At 37.4% G+C, this 23,469-nt stretch overlaps 2 protein-coding genes and 2 long non-coding RNA genes across 10 annotated transcripts; 1 reads left to right on the forward strand and 3 right to left on the reverse strand.

Annotated features, from left to right (window-relative positions):
- Positions 1–2,503: 2,503 nt before the first annotated feature.
- On the reverse strand, positions 2,504–4,984 carry LOC119628842 (uncharacterized). The gene is made up of 4 exons (XM_038012617.2): positions 4,659–4,984; positions 4,227–4,466; positions 3,891–4,049; positions 2,504–2,930 (listed from the first exon to the last, which is right to left on the reverse strand). The coding sequence occupies exons 1-4, from the start codon at positions 4,705–4,707 to the stop codon at positions 2,782–2,784; spliced, it is 597 nt and encodes a 198-aa protein (XP_037868545.1). The 5' UTR covers positions 4,708–4,984; the 3' UTR covers positions 2,504–2,781.
- A 59-nt stretch (positions 4,985–5,043) lies between these two features.
- On the forward strand, positions 5,044–21,983 carry LOC101740659 (DNA-directed RNA polymerase II subunit Rpb4). Of its 7 annotated transcripts, none has more exons than XM_062669752.1 (5): positions 5,044–5,153; positions 5,961–6,327; positions 20,852–20,937; positions 21,161–21,341; positions 21,745–21,983. In XM_062669752.1, exons 3-5 carry the CDS (start codon positions 20,877–20,879, stop codon positions 21,917–21,919), a joined length of 417 nt encoding a protein of 138 aa, XP_062525736.1. In that variant the 5' UTR covers positions 5,044–5,153; positions 5,961–6,327; positions 20,852–20,876; the 3' UTR covers positions 21,920–21,983. The 7 variants fall into 7 exon arrangements, with proteins under 7 accessions (XP_062525736.1, XP_062525737.1, XP_062525734.1 ...); XM_062669753.1 differs by having other exon boundaries at positions 5,078–5,162; positions 6,085–6,327; XM_062669750.1 differs by having other exon boundaries at positions 5,081–5,162; positions 6,085–6,327; positions 20,697–20,937.
- Positions 19,382–20,088, reverse strand: LOC134199264 (uncharacterized). The gene is made up of 2 exons (XR_009973682.1): positions 19,861–20,088; positions 19,382–19,564 (listed from the first exon to the last, which is right to left on the reverse strand). It is a non-coding gene; the product is annotated as an uncharacterized LOC134199264 (long non-coding RNA).
- On the reverse strand, positions 21,796–23,238 carry LOC134199265 (uncharacterized). The gene is made up of 2 exons (XR_009973684.1): positions 23,133–23,238; positions 21,796–22,176 (listed from the first exon to the last, which is right to left on the reverse strand). It is a non-coding gene; the product is annotated as an uncharacterized LOC134199265 (long non-coding RNA).
- Between the last annotated feature and the right edge of the window lie 231 nt (positions 23,239–23,469).

The raw sequence follows: 23,469 nt of genomic DNA on the forward strand, positions 1-23,469 counted from the left end.
GGATCACCTGAAGCGAAGCGGAAGAAGCGAATTGAGAATTTTAAAGTGCTTGTGAAGTGTCTTAGTGTTCAATACAGTTTTTAGTTGTACTTGGTAAAACATTTATATATCCCGAGCCCCAGCGCGTAACAGTATGTAATAAAATATTGTCAACATCTGCTATTAAGCAATATTGATTTGTTGGATTATTTTTTATTAATATTCACTGGACTTGGCCTAATAGTTTTGCCAATCCATGTGTCTATGTACATACAAGCTGTATATCTACTACAGCTGAATTTTGTGTATTTATCGGCCAATAAGGAAAAACTTACAGAAACCTGAAACCGCGATTTCATCTTGAATTTCTAAGGCAGTGATTCTCAACCTTTTTTTTTGTTGCCGCACATATTTAACGATTTCAAAATTTGGCGGCACACAAAAAAAAAGATAAAAAGAATTATTTACTTATTACAACACACTGCATAAATAGTTTATCAAAAAATTTTAATATACGAAATAAACTAAAATATACTATAATTTTTTTTTTGTGGTTTTAAATATATATTCTTGTTTAAAATGTTTTTCTTTTAAAATGATATAATTTAATAATATTAACATTATTATATATTCGCAAAATTTGGCGGCACACTTTTGAGATTTGGCGGCACACAAAGGTGCCACGGAACAGTGGTTGAGAATCACTGTTCTAAGGAATCTTGCATAGGTTAATAGGTGTTCCGAAACACATTTTTGGACGGACCGTTAATCATGTAATGGGTAGCGGGCGTAATTAGTGCCACCATATTATACCTATTTCTACCGCGAAACAGTGCTTGTATTTGAAAACTGTTATGTAATACAATTGAGTCTTAGATCGCACGGATCAAGGGTTTCCTTTTTTTATTGCTGAGATGGAGCGACTTGCACACTGCCCACCTGGTGTTAAGTCATCGGAGTCATTGGAGCCCATAGACATCAACAACGTAAATGCCGCCACCCACCTTCATATATGAGTTCAAAGTCAGCGCTCTATACAACGGCTGTCCTACCCTTCAACGCATTACTGCTTCATGGCAGGGCTCACAAGACACCCTACCACCAGTAAAGGGCTTCGGTGATCACTTAGCGCAGAATTAAAAACATAAGCTGTGGTATGTATCTACACTACAAGTTCCGACCGACTGTATCTATATACTATCTTGAAAGCGTAATATGTTATGTACATCGGTGGAGTTATTATAACACAGTCACGCTTTAGTGAAAGATCATAAGTTTGAATTATGAAAAAAATAACAACCACCTTTTTGCTAGCTATTTTATCAACCGAGCCATTAAGTTTATTATTAAGTCTCGTGTAGATAGTTACCTCTGTTAGCTATCAAGATTCATTTGTAAGGTCTGCATTAAATTTTAGTTAAGTCGGTGGTTCGTTTAGGTTTGTTTGGGTCCGATTGCCGTGGCAACGACTAGCCTCGCTTTCATATCACATCTTAAATTGACCTTATGTAAATTAGAGGCAATAATTGTGAATGTCGAGGTCAGAACCTTTTTACCATGAACCTAATTTTGTAACAATACGTAGGTGTTTTTGGTTAAATTGAGGAGTTCTACGGTTAATCGCCCACTCTCTTCCCGGTAGACCATATAAAGCGCTTTCATAGATTAAGTTGTAAGATATTTCTACTGTTATACTTATTATTATTATTTTAATATTAGTACATTTAACTCAGACTGGTGGTAGGGCCTCTTGTGAGTCCGCATGGGTGGGTACCACCACCCTGTCTATTTCTGCGGTGAAGTAGTAATGCGTTTCGGTCTGAAGGTTGGGGCAGCCGTTGTAATTATACTGAGACTTTAGAACTCATATCTCAAGCTGGGTGGCGGCATTTACATTGCGGATGTCTATGATATCTGGTAACCACTTAAGAGGCCGTGAGCTCGTCCATCCATCTAAGCAAGTCTTGTGGAGAAAATCGCTGGATCCCCAACCGCGCGGCAGGTGGGTATGTGGAAGTTAAACCTCGGTAAAAACTCTTGCCGCTCACAGCCGGTGCCCTACCCCAGACCGGGCCGGAGCCCAGTCGGGGCTATTGCGACGGCGGGACAGGATTAATACAGAGCATATTACATCCATCCCGCGGTCTCACAAGTGTAAAGTGGTTACCAGAGCTCATAAAAATCATGAGGTTAACAGTCTCATTTGTGTTGTATAATGGCTGTCCTACCCTTTAAACCGAAATTCTTGATAACATCCCAACAAAAATAGGCCAAATGGTGATACCTCCCTATAAACCCCATACCCACAAGTAAATGGCGATTGACGATCGTCAGAGAACCCTGCTGCCCATTCTCCAGTAACTCTCTTAATCGCTTTTTGCGTCACTTACGGGTAAATATGAGAGATGGTATTCTATAGCCAAGATAGGGTAGTAATTTATCACTGTTCCGAGTTTGGGAATGGATTTTTTACTCATATTTTTTTATATCTATTACTAAATATAATTAGAAAGATAAACACAAGTTTTTACATATTTTTTAATTATTACAAATTAATACAATATAATTTATAGAAAAGATACAGTCAATTTTACTCTACTACACTCATGTATATCAGTAAATGTTATTTTGTATTTGAAACTTCTATAGGATTATACTAAATAATTGTACAATTTACAGTACAAGATAAAAATAGTAAGTTTACACTTAGTCATAAGGCCTTTAAAGCTTTATAATTAAATTGTCTGTGACTTTTAAAACATCCAAAAATGACTTGACATAGACAATACTGACGAATGAGCATTAAATTATTTTTTTAAATGAAGAAATTCCAGCAACACCAATTTCTGCAAATAAATAAGCATTTTCTTCCATGTTCAAATATGGGTCAAATTCCCAAGAACTAACATAAACTTCAATGAGGCTTTCATCTCTACAGTGTGCTATGTTTTCTGAAAACAGAAATTATATACATTAATTATGTTTATAATTATAATTATCAGCGTCGCGCAGCGAGCTATGGAGATGGCTATGCTTGGTATTTCTCTACGGGGCCGAATCAGAAACGAGGAGATCCGTAGAAGAACCAAAGTTACTGACATAGGCCGTAGGATTAGCACACTGAAGTGGCAGTGGGCAGGCCACATAGCGCGAAGATCGGACGGCCGATGGGGCGGAAAGATCCTCGAGTGGAGACCACGTACTGGCAAGCTCAGTGTGGGACGGCCACCTACGAGATGGACCGACGACCTGGTAAGAACCGCTGGGTCACGTTGGATGCAGGTGGCAACGGACCGGCTGCACTGGAGATCACTTGGAGAGGCCTATGTTCAGCAGTGGACAATGGACAGGCTGAGATGATGATGATGATGAATTATGTTTACCTTAAATTACCAATAAGATAAAAATGTAAATTATTGAGTTATCACAGAGTTGTCAGGAAGCAGTATGTGAAATCTATTCTGTAGCAAATAAAGCCGGATATTTTCTGAAAATTATGTTTTGTATCCCAAAAATTTTCTATTAATTATTATTATTTATTTTGTTTATTAATTATTTTGGAGGCCTGCATAGAATTGAATGGTTTTAAAAAAGGGAATACTTGTCTTAGAATTCTAATGTAATCACGGGCATGTTGTTTTTATTCATTGCTTAGATGGGTGGACGAGCTCACAGCCCACCTGTTGTTAAGTGGTTACTGGAGCCCATAGACATCTACAGCGTAAATGCGCCACCCACCTCGAGATATAAGTTCTAATGCCTCAAGTATAATTAAAACAGGTTCCCCACCCTTCAAACTGAAATGCATTACTACTTCACGTCTAAAATAGGCAGGGTGGTGGTACCTACCCGTGCGGATTCACAAGAGGTCTTACCACCAGTATGTTTCAATAAATAATAATAATTTTCACCTGTCACAATTTTTTTTAGTTTGTACTCCTTTAAGAGTGATTCATATGTATTTTTAACACAAGCATGAATTCGGCCTACTGACCATGTCAAAATTACTGGCTGGTCAGTCGACTGCAATTTTGATAGTGAATCCAGTTGATTTTTTAGTATTTTTATACCTGAAATGAAACATTTAAATATGACATAGTTCAGTTTTGCATTAGAATTAGATTGATTAGAAAGTTAATGTATATTCCATTCCATTAAATTGTTTAAACTGTAACATTATTAAAAGTAGTCTCACATACTCCAATATTGTAGTTGATTGTTAGACTAACATACATCATTTTACTTACCCTCGATAATATTTTGAAAGCTATCTATAATTTCAACTAAGCCCTCAGTCAATGGCTTCAATAGGTGCGGATAATAATCATCATTATACTCGTGCAGTTTCACTGATGAGATCCCTTTACAAAACTTAGAACCTTTATCTTTTAGTTTGACCCAATCAATTAACAAACTATGAAACGAAGACACATGTGAAAATACAGTCTTTGATAAGCCTGGTTGGTCTTTATTTGGAGTTGTAATCTCTGAAATAATATCATTTATTAAATTACTTACTATTTCAATCGACATGGACAACAGAAATTTTGTTTGTTAAACTTTTTCTTCTTAATCGATGATGGGCAGACAAACTCACAGCCCACTTGATAATAAGTGATATTGATACCCAGCAACGTAACCATAATAGTTTATAAATCAAACTCTATGTAAATAATTACCTCTAGGTACAAAGTTGATAGCCAATTCTTTTATTGGAGTTTTGGACATTACGAACTTATTACTTAAATTTGAAATAAATATCTTTAGCCGAGTCTCTAAGTAGATAATAAAATTGAAGTGTTTTTGTTCTTCTTAATTTTTCAATATTGCAATTGGCTTACAGCCAGCGGTTACAAGACCTTCTAGTCCAGCTATAATATAATTTCTACGTAAAGAGCACGTAGAAATTCTAATCTGATAAATCAGAATTCATATGAAGCTAAATGAGATGAACTTAACTAATGTTAGTCTTTAAATTTGAGTGACATTATATGAAACTAGGATGTTTTATGATGCGTAAGCCGGATCGCACAAGAGGTGGGAAAAAGAAGATAGTCTGTGACACGGGACCTTTTTACCGCCGGGAGTCCGGGACTTTTTGGCGGGAACGCGAGGAGTGAAGTTGTGTGATTTGTTTTATTTTGTCGATTTAGTATTTCTTCAGGTTTAAATGTGTAATAACGGTGATTTATTAACTGTTTAATATCTGTGAAAGTTCACAAATGTGGGAAAATGCAACAAAGCCGCTGAACATAACTTCCCCGGAATCCTCCAAAAAGTCCACTGAAAAAAGGACATGGACCATACATTGCACGCCCCACTAAACGAACATCATCATCAGCTTATCTATTATTTATATTTATCGATTAAATATGTTAATATATTTTGCTAGTTTTTTGTAATACATTGTTTTCTTTAAGAAGATTTAATATGAATTATTTAAAATATAAATATATTTTACCCATGGCAGCTCCTTCAATATTATCAATGTAGCTTAATCATGCTTAAGTATTTCTTTTTATTTATGCTTTTGATTATCCCACCATTAAAATACCCTTAAATTTTATAATAAGTATGTAAAAATGAAATGTTTTTTTCTATAGATATTTTATTAATGTCCTTGAGGGCACGAGTAGCTGGGCCGAAAATGGCCCATGTCCTTTCATTAAATGACCACCATTTTACTGAGATTATATTTCATCCCATATCATCTCATCTCACTATATTTAATTTCATCTTACTTGATTATTGTCTCAAATTAATCATCTTCATTGCATTTCACTTCTTTCCATTATATAATTTTTCATAAAATTAAGAATATGAATTAAAATAAGACATGACCTAAAGGTCTTAGTTGAGCTGGACATAAAATACCCAAAAAAATTTTTTTTACCGCTGAATATTTAAAGGACGAAAAAAAAAAATGGTATAACTTAGAACTGTATAAGCCGCTGCAACAATAAAACTCCTATTGTTTCAAGTGTGGTGTTAATTACATAAAACACGATTTTCCCGCGAAATAAAGAAGGGACTTTATACGGACTCCCTCAATGGGATGAAATAAAATCGTCTCAGTAAAACAAGGATTATTAACTGAGAGTTCAGTGGACGTGACTAATGGATGCTCTGGATGAAATTTAATGAAACTAAATGGAATGAAACGTGTTAAGATGAAATAAATTAAAGATGTTCCAGTAAAATAGTGGGAATTTATTGACACTTAAGTATACTATCGAAGTAGTAGGTAGGTAGACTATCGAAGAACGTAAGATGTGCCGGGGCCACGGTAGTCAAAGTTGATCAGGTGATAATTGTGTAAGTGTGAAGGCTGGAATAGTTTCGACACAGGTAATTATTTTCATTTGAGAAGTAAGAATGGAAAATTTATCTAGTGGGTATTATTTTTCAATCATGCAACGTGGTGTTAAAATTTACATAAGCCAACTACTGTTCGCGATTTTGGAGCAATCTTTTTTCCGTGATAGTTCCCATTACAGAATCCTTTGCTAAATCGACTAATCTCCCTTTGCCTGTCCAAACTAGGGATGGTCTGTAACAGGTGAAATTAGAGACCTGTTCCACCTGTTCCTGTTCCAGCGAAAGAACAGTTCCAGTAGCCTGTTCCAATATAACAGCGTTTTGTTTTGCAACAGGTTTAATAATGTTTTAAATAGAATATGTCCACTTATAGGAACAGTTATAACATATGAAATGGTTTTAATACATTTTTTTAAATGAAAACAATCCTTCATGCTTTCTCAGGCTTAGGACTGACAACTGAATTTATTAATATTAATGATATGTGAAGCTAGTTTTGCCAAAATGTACTTAATACTTTAAATACTAACTAATATTGGCGAGGACTGCTCTCCCTCCGCGCCTCCGGTTTTTTATATACACTCTAGGGGTAGGGCAGACAAGACCAGGTGGAAAGTGATGTGCTCTGATTCGGTTTTCGATATTTTACGAATATTTTTGCAGTTTTATATCCAAAACACGAGCAATTTTACTGTTTTATATTTAAATCTTGTTTAAAAAGTTAATTTATTACAGAGACAGATTTTTTAGATGAGTGGACGAGCTCACAGCCCACCTGGTGTTAAGTGGTTACTGGAGCCCATAGACATCTACAACGTAAATGCGCCACCCATCTTGAGATATAAGTTCTAAGGTCTCAATTATAGTTACAACGGCTGCCCCACCCTTCAAACCGAAACGCATTACTGCTTCACGGCAGAAATAGGCAGGGTGGTGGTACCTACCCGTGCGGACTCACAAGAGGTCCTACCACCAGTAATTACGCAAATTATAATTTTGCGGGTTTCATTTTTATTACACGATGTTATTCCTTCACCGTGGAAATCAATCGTGAACATTTGTTGAGTACGTATTTCATTAGAAAAATTGGTACCCGCCTGCGGGATTCGAACACCGATGCATCGCTCAACACGAATGCACCGGACGTCTTATCCGTTAGGCCACGACGACTACGGGATTTTCCCGGGGATGAAATCCCGTCTTAACATTAGTACGGGTACCGCCTAAGGCGAGACTTTCGGCGCGCATCGCGGTACCGTAAGTTTCGTGTAGTCGGTGTGGTGGAGCTCGATGGGGTTTAGTCGGTAGTCGTTCTGCGGGGTAAGTGCTTCGCGCGCCTTTTTCAAGGCGTAGTCTCCTATGAGAAATTGGGGCAGGTGAAGGACCTCGGCCCTTCTCTTCTCCCCTTCTTCCTCTCAGGAGGCCAGGCCAGGAGGCGCCGGAGTCCGACATAACCCGGTCCGTTACCCCCCTCGACCGGGTAGCGTATTTCCATTTCCGTGTTCATTAGGAGGCAGTACTGCCTTGAAACACGCACGGGTTTGTCGCGCTAGCTTCCTTTACAAAATCGTGTTCAATTCAAGGCACGTGTCCTCAAATCGCGCACGGGTTTGCAACGCCAACTGCCCTTCTAAACACGTGTTCAATTCAGGGTACGCGTCCTCCAATCGCGCACGGGTTTGCAAGTATGCGCCTTGATTAAGCTCCACAAATCCGTGTTTGTTCGAAGGCACTTTTGTGTTTAATGAATAGGCAAGAAAACTCAAACAAAGTCTTTAACCTTTTATTAGGATCAAAATATATCTACACTCGGGTGCAATGAAATCGCACATCTGTACATTTTTTGAAAAATATTATTTACTTCTTTTTATTTAAAAAAATACATATATTTTTTAACATAAGGTTAAAGGATAGTTCAATACCTATTCAATGATACCACATAAGACATGATAAGTTTACCTGCCTGCTGAAACAAAACGACAACAGCAAACTCCAAAAATTGCTCCCTCAACTCACTGCAGTTTGCAAGACCAACTGCAGGTATAAAAAGGCATGTTTTGTATAAAACGTCATCCCTCCCGACTAGGCGCGTCAACACCTCCGCCCCCGCCGTTCGCCCAATCACGATGTTCGACCAGCCCATACCGTGGGCCCCGAAGGTCAAATATTTAGGCGTCACCCTCGACAGTAGGATGACATTCCGCCCCCACATCAAGACGGTACGCGACCGTGCCGCCTTCATTCTAGGACGTCTCTACCCGATGATATGTAGGCGAAGTAAAATGTCCCTTAGAAATAAGGTGACACTCTACAAAACTTGCATACGCCCCGTCATGACCTATGCAAGTGTAGTGTTCGCTCACGCGGCCCGCACTCACTTAAAGTCATTCCAAATCATTCAATCCCGTTTTTGCAGGATAGCCGTCGGAGCCCCGTGGTTCGTCAGGAACGTCGACCTCCATGACGACCTGGACTTAGAGTCCATCAGTAAGTATATACAGTCGGCGTCAATGCGCCACTTCGATAAAGCGGCACGACACGAGAACCCTCTCATCGTGGCCGCCGGTAACTACATTCCCGATCCTGCGGACAGAATGGAAAGCAGTCGACGTCGCCCAAAACACGTCATCTCGGATGCTCCCGATCCACTAACGGTGCTTCTAGGTACTTCAAGCACCGGTCACCGTTCTCGTCGAACCCGTCGCTTTCGACGAAGGGCTCGACGAGTAAATTAACTCTCAGACACAGCCCACTGAGTTTCTCGCCGGATCTTCTCAGTGGGTCGCGTTTCCGATCCGGTGGTAGATTCTGCGAAACACGGCTCTTGCTAGGGTTCGTGTTAGCAACATCGTCAGGTTGAGCCCCGTGAGCTCACCTACTAAAGTTAGGGTTACGCTGACATAGCCTCTCAAGGCTATCAGCTTAGGTAGGAAAAAAAAAAAAAAAAAAAAAGTCATTAGATGCAAGCCAACGTTAACCTGATAAGACTTCTAGTGACTCCAACGCCACAAATCCGTGTTTGTTCGAAGGCACTTTTGTGTTGTTTAATGAATGGGCAGGAAAACTCAAACAAAGTCTTTAACCTTTTATTAGGATCAAAATATATCTACATATATTCAAAGATGTATGAATATGGTATTGTATTGCAGGCAATCAACGTAGGTACTTATACAAATATAATTAAGTAATTTTATAAAATTAATGTTTTTTGGCAGGAGGCTCATTATCATCAATATTAGATGCAATATTATGAACACGTTTTCTTTTCACCGTTTCTGACTTGGCTGGTCGTCCTGATTGAATCCTTCCACTGCATGGTAAACCTTTCTTTGCGGCGAGCGAGCGATGTTGGTTGTACATTAATTTTTCGAGATTTTCGTGCGACATTTTTTTCAACTCTAAATGATATAATACTCGATGGAGTTTGTAGCTTCGACAAATCAGATTCAAACTTTGTAAGAATGTTTGTGTATGCAGCATTTGAATCCTTTTCCAAGATATCAGTAATTCTTTGCCACTGAGCTTTAATATTTTGAATAGCAGTGTCAAAGTTTTCATTGTTTATAATTACACTGTTTTCCGCTCGATTTATTGGAAGTTCAAAAGTGTTTGGTACAACATCATCTGGTGTAATAGAGTCAGTTTGGCTGTCTTCACTATTTGTGCCCGTAATATTTTTAAAGAACGACGGTAAAAACTGGTCACCCAGGGCGAATTTTGCAAATTGTTGACGATCACAGTCATTCAAATGTAGCGATGTGGTAAGTACAGTCCCATGTTTTCTTTCTACAGCGCAGATATGTTTACAAAATCGGCCCCCAGCACCATACGGACAGTCACATGTTGCCAATTCACAGTCCACAACATACAGATCAGTCTTCTTTTTCACGAAATAGGTATTGTCATCCATGTGTACAATATCCTTAATACTACTACTTGCTTGGCAAAATTTTTCATACGCTAACATAAGATTTCTTGCCCGCCCATTGGCAAACTGAATCAACCTTTTCTTGTGTTCAAAGGTATTCGCGATAAGGTCAACTAACGCGCACATATTGAACACTTTACAGCGCTGCAGTACTACGTCTTTAAAAATTCTTATTGAGGATTTACAGTAATTGTTTGTGTTATTCCCTCGTGTTAGAATATTAGAGCGATATGCTAAACACCACTCCTCACGCCGATTCCATAAACTTGTTAAATGTTTTTTAAGCTTTTTATTTTTCTTAACTTTCTCCTCATTTGATAAATCAGACATTCTAATTTCGGCTTCTTGCATTGTGTTGGCATATATTACAGTACGGAATTTCTTCATAACTGATTGCCGATCTTCTTTAATAACGTCATGTTCGCTTTGCCACAACCAACGCCAAAAAGCTTGATTTACATGAAATATGCAAAGAAGTACCTAATCTGCTGTTTGGAGATACTGTTCGTAAGGCATTCCTTTCTGCGCTGCTATCATCAGTCATAACGATTTTTGGTTGAAAAACCTTCTGGCAAGTCTCCTCTAAATAATCTTTTGCAGATTGAAAAGAATGTGTATAATTTTCTTGAGATTGACTTGTGTGCAAAATGACAACAGCAGGTAAAGCACCAATTTTCGTTGCAGCAAAGATAAATGTAACACAGGCATTTGTTTGATCACAAGATCCACTTGTATCCATAAACACCATTTCATCAGCCAAACCAGCCATGAACACTCTTTGCATAATAGGCGTTATTACAACACAAACAGTTGGTTCTTCTTTTAAATATATCTCTACATTTATCTTAAACAACTCTTTCGTTTTAAAACTTCAATTATATCACCGATGTCTCGCGTTCCGTAGGTTCGGCGGCGCCATTGTTCATACAGGTGAGTAACTTGGCGGTCGCATGGATTTTTTTGTGCATTAGATAAAGTAATGTAATGTTTGTTTTATTTGTCATCATGACAAGATAAAGTTTGTTTATTTATAATTATTCACAATATTACCAATTTATCTTTTAATATTTCCATAATCTAGTATTTAATTATTTAAAAGCACACACTTTTCTCAAACGCTGTACAGTGAAAAAACAAACGAATGCGACTGGCGAAGTGACGAGACGCGAGCGAAGTTTACGCGCGAACTTCATGGCTAAGTTCCATGCGTCACCTTGAACACGTGTTTAGAAGGGCAGTTGGCGTTGCAAGCCCGTGCACGATTGGAGGACACGTGCCTTGAATTGAACACGATTTTGTAAAGGAAGCTAGCGCGACAAAACCGTGCGTGTTTCAAGGCAGTACTGCCTCCTAATGAACACGGAAATGGAAATACGCGACCGGGTATCCGTCTTCGATCAACAATAGTAAAGGGCTTAGGTCAGCAGGAATTCAATAATGCGTCACTTTACACAAACAGCTTGTATTTATTTCCACTTTGCACTTACAGAGTAATTTACAGTGATCGTGCTTACACTTTCAACTCTCTGTCGAGAATGAATGCTACCTCGGTGTGCTTGAATATATATTGTCTGATCGCCCCACCACAACGGAATGGTGGTGCGATCGACGTCACTAGACGAGTGAAGTCAACCGAGTCAATTGAACAATTATTTAAAATTATTAAGTTAAAATAAATTCAGTTAATTATATCTGAGATACTATTATCTATTTCCAGAAGTAATTAGATTAGTTTTAAACATCTTTATCGAGATTTAATAGAATACGATCAACATCATCGGATATGCGTAGCAACTAAGCCTACACGACAGCAGACTTTATTATAATTTATGTGATATTTATGTGACATCCCCGGAACCTGCACTATGTACTTATAAATACCTAACAGCTCGGCCATCCTACTATAAGCGAGTCCCGTCGCTTTTTTGTTTTGCTAAGTGAGACTTAAATAATAAAAATCCTCTTACAATTAATTTCAACAATAGTATTTGTTTCATAATGTTAACAAAAAAAATGTATATTTTATATAAATAATTACCTTAAAACATGCAGTATCAAATCATGTATAATATTAGTTTTACTTACAAGTTCAGAATTATTAGCTTAGACTGAGTGAAAACACATCTATGATATTAATTTTCTGTTTCGCGTTCCTCGTCTATCTCGGAATCGTTTTTATCGGAACAGTCTGATTCAAAATTTCTTTCAAAATTCATCCACGGTTGTATTTTATCAATGGCTACGATAGCTTCGTATCGTCGGCCGTGCTTACGAGTCAGAGGTGTGTCTTCAATTAAAAACCTATCATTGTTGAGCATTTTTACTACACGATAAGGACCTTGATATTTTACAACCAATTTCTGTGATTTACCATCGTGAGGCATTTGCCTTGCCACTCGTACTAGGTCTCCCTCTTTATATTGGGTTGGTCTTTTCCTATGTTTGTTATAATTGTCTGCGTCTCTTACTTGTTGTTTTTTTATTTTCTCTCCTGCTTCCTGTCTCACCTCATCCAACTCGTCTACCGGAATCCTATTAAGTGTTTCATTAATGACTTCGCTCAACTTACCTTCGGTCCTGCTGATAATGTTGAAACCGAATAGTAATTCGGAGGGACTTTTTTGTGTTGTCTTGTGTTTTGTAGTGTTGATTCCAACTTGTATGTCTAAAATGTGTTCATCCCAGGACCTATCGTCACTACCGTGATTAGACGTAGACAGCGCATCTAAAATTGTCCTATTGAATCGTTCAACTTGTCCGTTGGACCTAGGAGTAGCAACGGCATTTTGAATATGTTTTATACCGTATGATCCAATGAAGTCCTGGAATGTCTTACTTGTGAAGCTAGTACCCCTATCTGTAATTAATCTAGTTGGGACTCCAAAATAGCTTACATGCCTCTTCATTACTTGTACTGAGGTAAAAGACTTCGTGTTCCGGACCGGGTTTATATTCACATATTTTGTGAATCCGTCAACGATTACCAATAAGTAGCAGTTACCTGTCTTGCTCTTGACGAAGGGTCCGAGGTGATCCACATGAACGGTGTGGAAGGGTATAGTTACCTTTTCAATAGGATGTAACTCGCCTTCATGCTTTCCACCTGGAGCTTTATGGTGCGCACATTCTAGACATGATGTGACGTACTTTTTTACAAATCTGCGCATTTTTGGAAACCAATAATGATCTCTTATGCGTTGAAGGGTTTTTTCGAATCCCCAATGACCAAGGTCATCATGATTCATTTTTAGAACCTGCCACCTTACACCTTGAGGTACCAGCCATTTCATCTCTTCTCCTACGATACGATAAACTTTATCGTTTTTGAGTTTATAATTTTTGTGTATGTCTATGGCTTCCGTAACGACCGGGTCCGCTAAGCTTTGTTTAATCCTCCTTACCTCTTCATCAGCAGCTTGCACAGTCGCAATCCAATCATGGTCATGAATCGGTGCCTGTACTTGTTCTTTTACAGGCAAGACATCCAAAATGTGCGCTCCACCTTCGTCATTACCTACAGTATTCCTGCTAAGTGCGTCTACATGGGCCATCCGTGCGCCAGGACGGTACTCTATCGTGCAGTCGTATTCCTGTAGTTGAACCCACCAGCGTGATATACGAGGTATCAAATCTCTCTTGACTAACGTAGACCTAAGTGCATTGCAGTCAGTCAAAATCTTAAATGGTATACCTAAAAGATATACCCTGAATCGATTCAAAGATGCGATCACCGCGAGGGTTTCTAATTCATATGAATGCATCTTACGTTCGTCACTTGTGGTTTTCCGGCTAAAATACGAGACTGGCTGCATCACTCCATTTGAGTTTCGCTGAAGAAGAATACCTGCAAGACCTTCTTTGCAAGCGTCGGTATGCAGTTCTATTTCCGCCCTAGGGTCATACAGAGCAAGTATGGGTCTGCTTGTAAGTAACTCCTTTATCCTTTCGAATGCTTGTTCTTGCTCCTCGTTCCAGGTCCATCCCGCATCCTTTTTTAATAAGTCTGTTAGGGGAGCAGTGATGATGGCGTATCCCTGTATAAATCGTCTAAAGAAACCGGACAGTCCAAGAAATTGGCGTACCTCGTGTTGATTCGTGGGTCGTGGAAACTTGGAGACTGCTTCACTTTTTCGACTCCCAGGTCGAATACCACCAGCGCTGACTTCAAATCCGAGGAAGTCTACAGTGTCGAGGAAGAAATGGCACTTACTTAACTTTAAAGTCAACCCACCTTCTTTCAGTAGTTGTAGTACTTCCTCTAATCTCAGCAACCCTTCCTCGAAGTCTTTTGACGGGATTAGGATATCATCCATGTATACAATGGCATATTTAATTTTAGCTTCCTTCAATATTTTGTTTATCGTCCTTTGAAATACTGAAGGTGCATTAACAAGACCGAAAGGCATGCGGTTAAACTCAAACTGACCATCAGGTGTTACGAAAGCCGTCTTGGGTCGAGACTCTTCCGATATGGGGATCTGATAGTAGCCAGATGCCAAATCCAAAGAAGTAAATAAAGTGTTACCCGCCAGCAAGTCCAGCTGATCTTCCACTCGTGGCATCGGGTAATGATCCTTTTTAGTTTTTCTGTTCAGAGCTCTGTAGTCGACACATAAGCGTTTATCACCTGTTTTCTTCTGCACCATGATGATAGGACTCGCATAGGGTGATGACGACTCCTTTATTATATTGCTGTCTAACATTTCCTGGATCATGCTACTCACCAACAGTCTTTCGGCGTACGACATACGGTACGGGCGATACACAATAGGTTCGTCATCTATTAATTCTATGGTCATCTCAGTAATCGTTGTAAACCCTAAATCATGCAAGCTATTTGAGAAACGGTCACCATACCTTTCCAGCACACCCTTTAGTTGTTGCCGCTGATTCGTATCTAATTTCGGGTTACAATTCACGGAAATGTTCATTACAGAATCGTCAAATACGACGCTAAAGGAGTTTTTTATCTCGTCGACTGGAACTTGCTTTCGTTCCAAGGATCGCGTGAGCAGTGTACCCTTAGTAATACTCAATGGTTTTAACGCAACATTATAAATCAGAATTGCACCATGACCGTTCTTGATGTTGTAGCAGCCAGGAAGTAAATAATACTCGGCGCCTTCGGGGCCGTGAAGCGTACCTTTAACATCCACCTCACAGTTTATCAACTGTGCGTCTGTAAAGACTTGTACTGCCTGTGTTGCGGAACAGGGAATTTTATAGTCTTGTGAGGCTACTAGGTTTATTTTATTTGGAGGCATTCTATGAATATTGATAGAATCCGGAGTTTTAATAATAATAATGTCTGGTTTCTCCGTAAACGAGTGCCCGAGGAGAACGGGATGTACCAACACATAATCATCCACGACGTATAAATTAATTGTTTCTGCTACACCTTGAACCTCTACAGTGGCAATGACTATTCCTAATGGTTTTACCATGCTGGCTCCTATACCTCTAAGCGTCGGTAAATTATCTTGATTAATCATTGTTAAACCTAAAGATCTTGCGTCACTTGCTCTTATAAGTGAACATTGGCTGCCCAGATCCACATGGCACGTAATCACAGACCCGTTCACCTTAATATCCATGACATACTTATTTATTCCGGTATTTTCGCACGTTACCTCCAATACCTGTTTATGCTTTGGATCATTAGCTGATGTTAAATCTTTACCGGTTTCAATTGAAAACCTTCCCGTATTTTTGTAGCAATTAGATGTGAGATGACCGACTTTATTACATGTAGTACATTTGGCAAAGGGCTTTTCACACTTAGTACTACGGTGACCTATCTCGTTGCAATTGTGGCATTTCACAGATTCCACTGTTTTTCCACATCTGAAACTAGGATGACCAATTTCGTTGCAACTAAAGCACCTAATTGCAGGGTTATTTGTTCTCGAAGAATCCGCTCGATTGGTATTGATTCCGAACCTACCTCTGCGTATGATATCTTGATTATCTCTGCTCTGTCCTATTTTAACAGTTTTGAAATATTTAAGTACCTGTTTGGGGTCACGGAATTGAGCTGCTTGAGCTCCAACTTTTACTGCGCGATCTTCTACCCCATACAGAAGACAATCTACGGCTTGTTTACCAGATATGTTACACCTATTTAGTAAATTAATCTTCGCGTAGTAATAATGCTCCAGCGATTCACCATATTTAACTTTCTTGGCCAACATTTCAGTTAAAAGCTCAGCGTAATCCTCCCTACACGGAAAAGATTCTAATAGTTTCTTTTTCCATTCAGGCCACGTATGCAATACCGAAGTGAGACCCTGGTACCATGTTTTCGCGACCCCGCATAATTTTGGCATAGAGTAGTGTATAATTTCTCTTTCTTCCCACCCATAAATCTCGGCACATTCTTCTACTTTGGTGATCCATGTTATAATAGTTTGGTCTTTGGATAAAGGGTCAAACTCCGGCACCACATTCGCGTTAAATGCTAGCTTAGGTTTGTCTGAGCTTTTAACCTTTTCTAAAATAGATAAAAACCTATCCATAAGCTTAATATCGCGATTAGTATTTCTATTTTTAGACAATTTAGACAATTTTGATCTTTTAGGAGATGGTGTCGTACCTCTAGATGCAGAAGAACTGCAAGTATTCCGCCTCCTCCTGCTTGGCTGACTAGACTCGTCTCTAGTCCGCGATTGTCTGCTTCTAATGAGTGGCCGAGATAGTGACTCTTCCGCATCACTTGATATCGACCGACGTCGCGACTGTGTTTTAGCTCGCGACACCCCTTTCTTGAAATATTGCCGTTTACGTACATTGAGTGAAGTTCCATGATCCTCATCGGTTGTGTTCCTTTCTTGGTCCGTGTTCTCACTTATTTTTCGATATCGTAACCTCAACCCACCACCTTGGGATTTCTTTTTTTTACATAACCCCTCATCCTGGGTTATGTATTTTGAAATCAACCCCCCACCTAGGGTATCATTCATTACGCTCAACCCTCTACCTGGGGTATTTGAGCCTGACCTTCCACCATATTTTGAAATCGACCCTCCACCTAGGGTGTCATTCATTACGCTCAACCCTCTACCTGGGGTATTTGAGCCTGACCTTCCACCATATTTTGAAATCGACCCTCCACCTAGGGTGTCATTCATTACGCTCAACCCTCTACCTGGGGTATTTGAGCCTGACCTTCCACCATATTTTGAAATCGACCCTCCACCTAGGGTGTCATTCATTACGCTCAACCCTCTACCTGGGGTATTTGAGCCTGACCTTCCACCATATTTTGAAATCGACCCTCCACCTAGGGTGTCATTCATTCCGCTCAACCCTCCACCTAGGGTATTTCCATCGTCTCTTTCCATCTCTCCTGAAACTTTCGGTTACCACTATTAGAGCTGCGTCACCACTAGAGTTGTGTCAATTGTGATTTATTACCATTCCAATGTTGAGACAGTATGAGTAAAAATAATAAAATCTAGCGGCCCACCCTTGCTTCGCATGATGATTAAAGCGTGGCGTACCTAAATATATAAACCTTCACAATTAATCACTGTATACTGGCGGAAACCACAATTGTTCAGTAGTTTTTACCATGAACAAAAAAAACCTTGTTTTATAATATGTAATAACAGTGTAAGTATCAATGGCCACTGTATATAATGGTAGACTACCGACTCCTGCTTTTATTGCGTGAAAATAAATTAACTATCCGTCCCCCATCAAAATCAAATGCATAAAAAAAATCTGATTTAATTTTATACCTTTAGATCGTTTTTATTCATACTCCGCAAAATAGGAGAGAAAAAAATTTAATAAATTAACAGTAATCAGTAATAATTTTCTCCTAAAACTAGGAGCCCATAATCAAATAAAACATGGAATCTACATCAAACTATGGTAGCATGGTAATAATCCACTCCTTCAATTTGGTCAGGATACTAAATTGCCTTATTTAATGTACACGATAATTAAAGGAAGAGCAGAAAAAAAAAAAATCACATAACATTATAACAAAAAGTTCAAATAGTATTTCGTTACTTACGTTTTTCCGGGTTTGTAGGCGTGACAAGAAAATAAGAAATTTTCTTGCTGATCCCACTTCTGACCTAAAGGGCTTAGGTCAGCAGGAATTCAATAATGCGTCACTTTACACAAACAGCTTGTATTTATTTCCACTTTGCACTTACAGAGTAATTTACAGTGATCGTGCTTACACTTTCAACTCTCTGTCGAGAATGAATGCTACCTCGGTGTGCTTGAATATATATTGTCTGATCGCCCCACCACAACGGAATGGTGGTGCGATCGACGTCACTAGACGAGTGAAGTCAACCGAGTCAATTGAACAATTATTTAAAATTATTAAGTTAAAATAAATTCAGTTAATTATATCTGAGATACTATTATCTATTTCCAGAAGTAATTAGATTAGTTTTAAACATCTTTATCGAGATTTAATAGAATACGATCAACATCATCGGATATGCGTAGCAACTAAGCCTACACGACAGCAGACTTTATTATAATTTATGTGATATTTATGTGACATCCCCGGAACCTGCACTATGTACTTATAAATACCTAACAATAGTAACTAGATAAAGGGATACGTACAAAATTAAAGCAAAAACTGTCCGCGTGAATATATACTTATATAGCTACATTCGTTTACTAACAAACGGAGAAAAAAGTTTTGAAACACTTATACTTTCAAACTAATAACAACTATGGCACCGAGTAATAAAGTCACAAATCTCCAAAACATTATCTAATACTTACGATCATTCGTCACATAAAACGAGCAAAGCAATAAATTACTCCTGTCACTTACCAATAAAAAGACATATTTTAAACAACTTTTAATGTTAAATCAATCTTAAGGTGCAACAAATAAAGTAACTTTTCCCTTAATTGCTCTGAGAACTAACATCGTTTTGCTTTATTTATTTTTGCTTCTTGAAATGCCGATTTCTATTTACTACAGGAGGTAAGGGAGTCGCGCTTAACACTAAAATAATTTATTAATGAATTAAAGTAAAAGTTTAGTTGTTTACTTTTTATGTTTTGGAAATGTATGTTTGTTAGTATCTATACATTACTTATTATTTTATTAGCGTTACGTTTTTGTGTAATATGTATTTTTAAGTTTTCGCGACCAGTGCACATAATAAAACAACGTTTAAACGGTTTCAAGCGTGGTATTTTTATTACAATGTTTCGGCCACATTTCAGTAGCCGTGAGCTCGGAAGGCAAAGATGTCCAGTGTCAATAAGCGGAGTTCTTAGCTGGCTTATAAAAGTCATCTCTTTTTTCTCTGGCGACAATCGAGATCCATTCTGCACACGTGATTGCTAGGAAAGCTAAAATAAAAATGGAAAGCTAAGTATCTAATGAGAGTCCAACAAACAGACACAAAAGCAGCATTAACCAATTTTAACCAACTAATTTTGAAGTGCTGCTAACAAATTTTAAAAAATTATTACAACACAAATCTACTCCATGCATTTACTGTTCTGTTAAGCAAAAGTTTGTCCATGTGTTGGCCGAGCCTTGGCCAACATTTGTAGCGGTGGTTAAAAATCGGTAATTTTGTTCAAAATTTAATATTATTTATAAGTTTAAAGCTTACAATATAGTTTATACTTCATGTACTTACCGAAAGTAAGATACTCCGGCCGTTAAATTGCTTTTTCGGGCCTTATTTTTGCAACTTTTGAATACACACTGCGGTATTGTGAGACGGGTTGACATTGGCTGTGTTTGAAGTGAACTAAACAAAATAAGAGCTCACATTTCAAGTGCGCTGCTATTTGACGAGACGGATTTTATGCACCGACCCGAAATCTAGTTACTATTGTTGATCGAAGGTATCCGTAAATGGATTCCCCAGCGTTAAAAAAAAAAAAAAAAAGGCCACGACGACTTCTGAAAAGACGCTATAAAAAAATACGTCATTCACGTTCCGTTCCACAGTATAAACAACATTTTGTTACTTTTTGTGTAAAAAAGTCTATATAATTGCTTATTACAGAAACAATTACAATGCACATTAATTACAACAAATTTACTATGTGAATATATTAAAATAATAAAATATATTTCGGTAATAACATGACATAAAATTTAACAAAATACACGCTTACCGTGAATGGAACCTGAAACGTCAAATGTGACATCTACCTTGACGATTTGTCTAATGTTTACGGAAACTTTAAAAAATTATATCTCGTAAACCGTGAGTCTCCGCAACTTAAAATTTTGCAAAAATCTTTTTATTTATGAGTACTATCTACAAAAATATTGTGAACTTCCAAATCGACGGACCTAAAAGGAAAGTTTAGCCAATAAAACTACTACTACTACTACTACTACTACTACTAGTTAGCTTCCACAATATTCAACTTAATTAACGTTTAATTTCTACATAGATACCTAATTGTTTTAATGATAGATTAAACACTTAATATTTGAGGGTTTTGCTTTGTTCAAAAGGTTACATGAAAAAGGAAACACTTTTCAAAACAAAGCATTAGATACAGAAAGGTTCGTTGTTAAATAAGCCGTTGTATTATTTAAACAGTGGAAGTTGGGAAGTCACGTATAATAAAAATCTAGCTGTATTCTTGAATTTGTGATAAATTTTTAAGCTAGTCACCATATAAATCCATCATCATGACTGGACCTCTACAATATGTGGTGGAAGAGGATGCAGCTGATCTGCAATTCCCAAAAGGTATGAAATAATGTATGATTTATACAAATAACAACAGTAAGTTCTTCGGACACAAATGAAATGTATATTGTGGTCAAAATGTTTTTTATATTATGACAAAATTTAATTGATGTGATTAAATATAAATTCAATTAATCTTTCTAAATTTTTAAAGCACCCAAATATCGGTGGTTTCGTCATTCATAGGATTGTTGGTAAATATTTTATTTCTCTGTGCTTATAGAATTTGAGAATGCTGAAACTTTAATGATATCTGAAGTTGACATGTTATTGGAAAATAGAAAAGCTCAAAATGAATCTGCTGAAGAGGAACAAGAATTCTCTGAAGTCTTCATGAAAACACTAACGTATACCAATATGTTTAAAAAGTTCAAAAACAAAGAGACAATAGCTGCTGTTAGACAGTAAGTTTAATAATATTATATTATTTTAACCCTTCACACATGAGGTGGTTTTTGCGAAAGACAATATTTGTAAGAGGGGAGTGAGCATAGAAATGGTATATGATAGAGGACTATGGAAGGAGAAAATATGTTGCGCCGACCCCAGGTGACTGGGAGAAGGACAGGAGAATGATGTGGATAACTTGAGGCCATTTTTGCTTGTGTGAAGTAAGATATTTTCAATCAAATTAGGTAAGCATTTTACAAGTAATTTGAAATCAATTTTAAGTAAACCAATGGACATTAAAAAATAAAAAATTACAAAATTCAATAAACAAGTTTTATCTCCAGTATGGGCTTTGCTGTAGTGTAAAGGGTTGGTATAAAATATTAATACTTTGGTGTTTGTTGATAAATTTTTCAGCCTATTACAATCAAAAAAACTTCACAAGTTTGAATTGGCAAGCTTAGCAAATTTATGTCCTGAAACACCGGAGGAAGCGAAAGCACTGATACCATCATTAGAAGGAAAATTTGAAGATGAAGAACTAAGAATACTTTTGGATGACATACAAACTAAGAGAAGTTTACAATACTAAAAATTTAATATATTATTGTAAGTTGATAGATTAAAGGTAATAAACAGAAATTTTAACTAATAAATGTATTTTATTATTCTATTTCATGCTTGTTAATATCATAGCCATTGCTTTTTTCCCCTTAATTTTTCACATTTTTGTTGTTGTTCTAGCACTAAGGTACCCCGCTGGTACATAGGGCCCTCACAAGTTATCTTCACTTCACCCTGTCTTGCCCATGCTCTTTTACATCACTCCAGGTCTGGCCATGTTCTCTGCTAACCATTTAATACAAAGTAAACTATAAATAGTGTAGAGGGATTTAAAAAAAAATTAAGAGATATTAGTAATTTAATTAAATTGTTTGATAAACCCTTACTAGATGATGACCGAGCTATGCTCGGTTTTTTTTTATAATACCATCTGGTGTCTTTAAAGCAGTTAGTTGCTCTCAATTAAGAAAAATAGTATTATTATTCACCAATATATGTCAGGAAGAGTCATAAAGTTAATTATCCATAAAGTTGATTATTAAAAACACGAACAAAACAACATTTTCTAAAAATAAATCGTAGCTAGATTGATTTATTTTTACAAATAAATTTTTAATTATTTACCTAATTATTTAATTTTTAACTGATTTTCTTTTAATATTAATAATTAATTGATATGAGTCAACTGTAAGAGAGAGATAGAGAGACACCGAAGTCAATATATCCTAATACATGTCTTACTCAGTCTCATGTGCGTGGATAATGCCCTCGCGCTCTTACCCACAGAGGTATTAAATTGAATTTAGGGAATGATTGGCTCGGTCTGTCTTTTTGTAAGAGGTTTTAAAATAGTTGTCTGGTGGACATATATAAAAATCAGCTTTCAGAATTTACGTGAAGTAGGTAATGATTTTATGTACCTTGAGTACCTGATACCTGAAAATTGGCCGTCTAAGCAAGGTAGCAGGTAGGCATGCGTTCTTAGTACATTCTAACACTACGCAATCGGCCACATTTCGTTGGTCAGAAAATACGTGACGTCTGGGGGCCCTGAGATCTTACTCTAATATTGTTCAAAAGATAAAAATCCTTGCTACCAGCGCCACCTATCCACCACTAACGTAACTATGTTCTTCAGAGTGGTCATTATTTACATGTGTGCAGCACGAATGGTAATCGAAACCATATTCGTATGTATTGCTATCGAAACAAAATGTATGGGATTTAAACAGCGCTCCTACCGTCCGTAAAAAATAATAATTTCAGCAGCACAAATGAATTTACTTACTTTCGTTTCACAATCGAATCATCACGTTCTCGAAGCTCGAAACTTATAATCGAGAGTAGATGGAGTAGGTACGAAAACTGTTTTGACATACGGTAACGTAAATCTCGAAGGCTGACTATAGAGTACTCCCATCTAATGTAATGATCCGTTTTCGTATCGAGAACTCGATACATTTACATTACGAATAATAAAAATATATCGTACAGTTCTTCAGTTTTAGGTAAATATACCTACATTCTGTTTTATTACATTCAATTCAATTCAAATATACATTGTTTTTGTATAGATTT

Source organism: Bombyx mori, chromosome 8 (assembly GCF_030269925.1).
Source record: "Bombyx mori chromosome 8, ASM3026992v2".
In the NCBI taxonomy this organism is placed as follows: domain Eukaryota; kingdom Metazoa; phylum Arthropoda; class Insecta; order Lepidoptera; family Bombycidae; genus Bombyx; species Bombyx mori.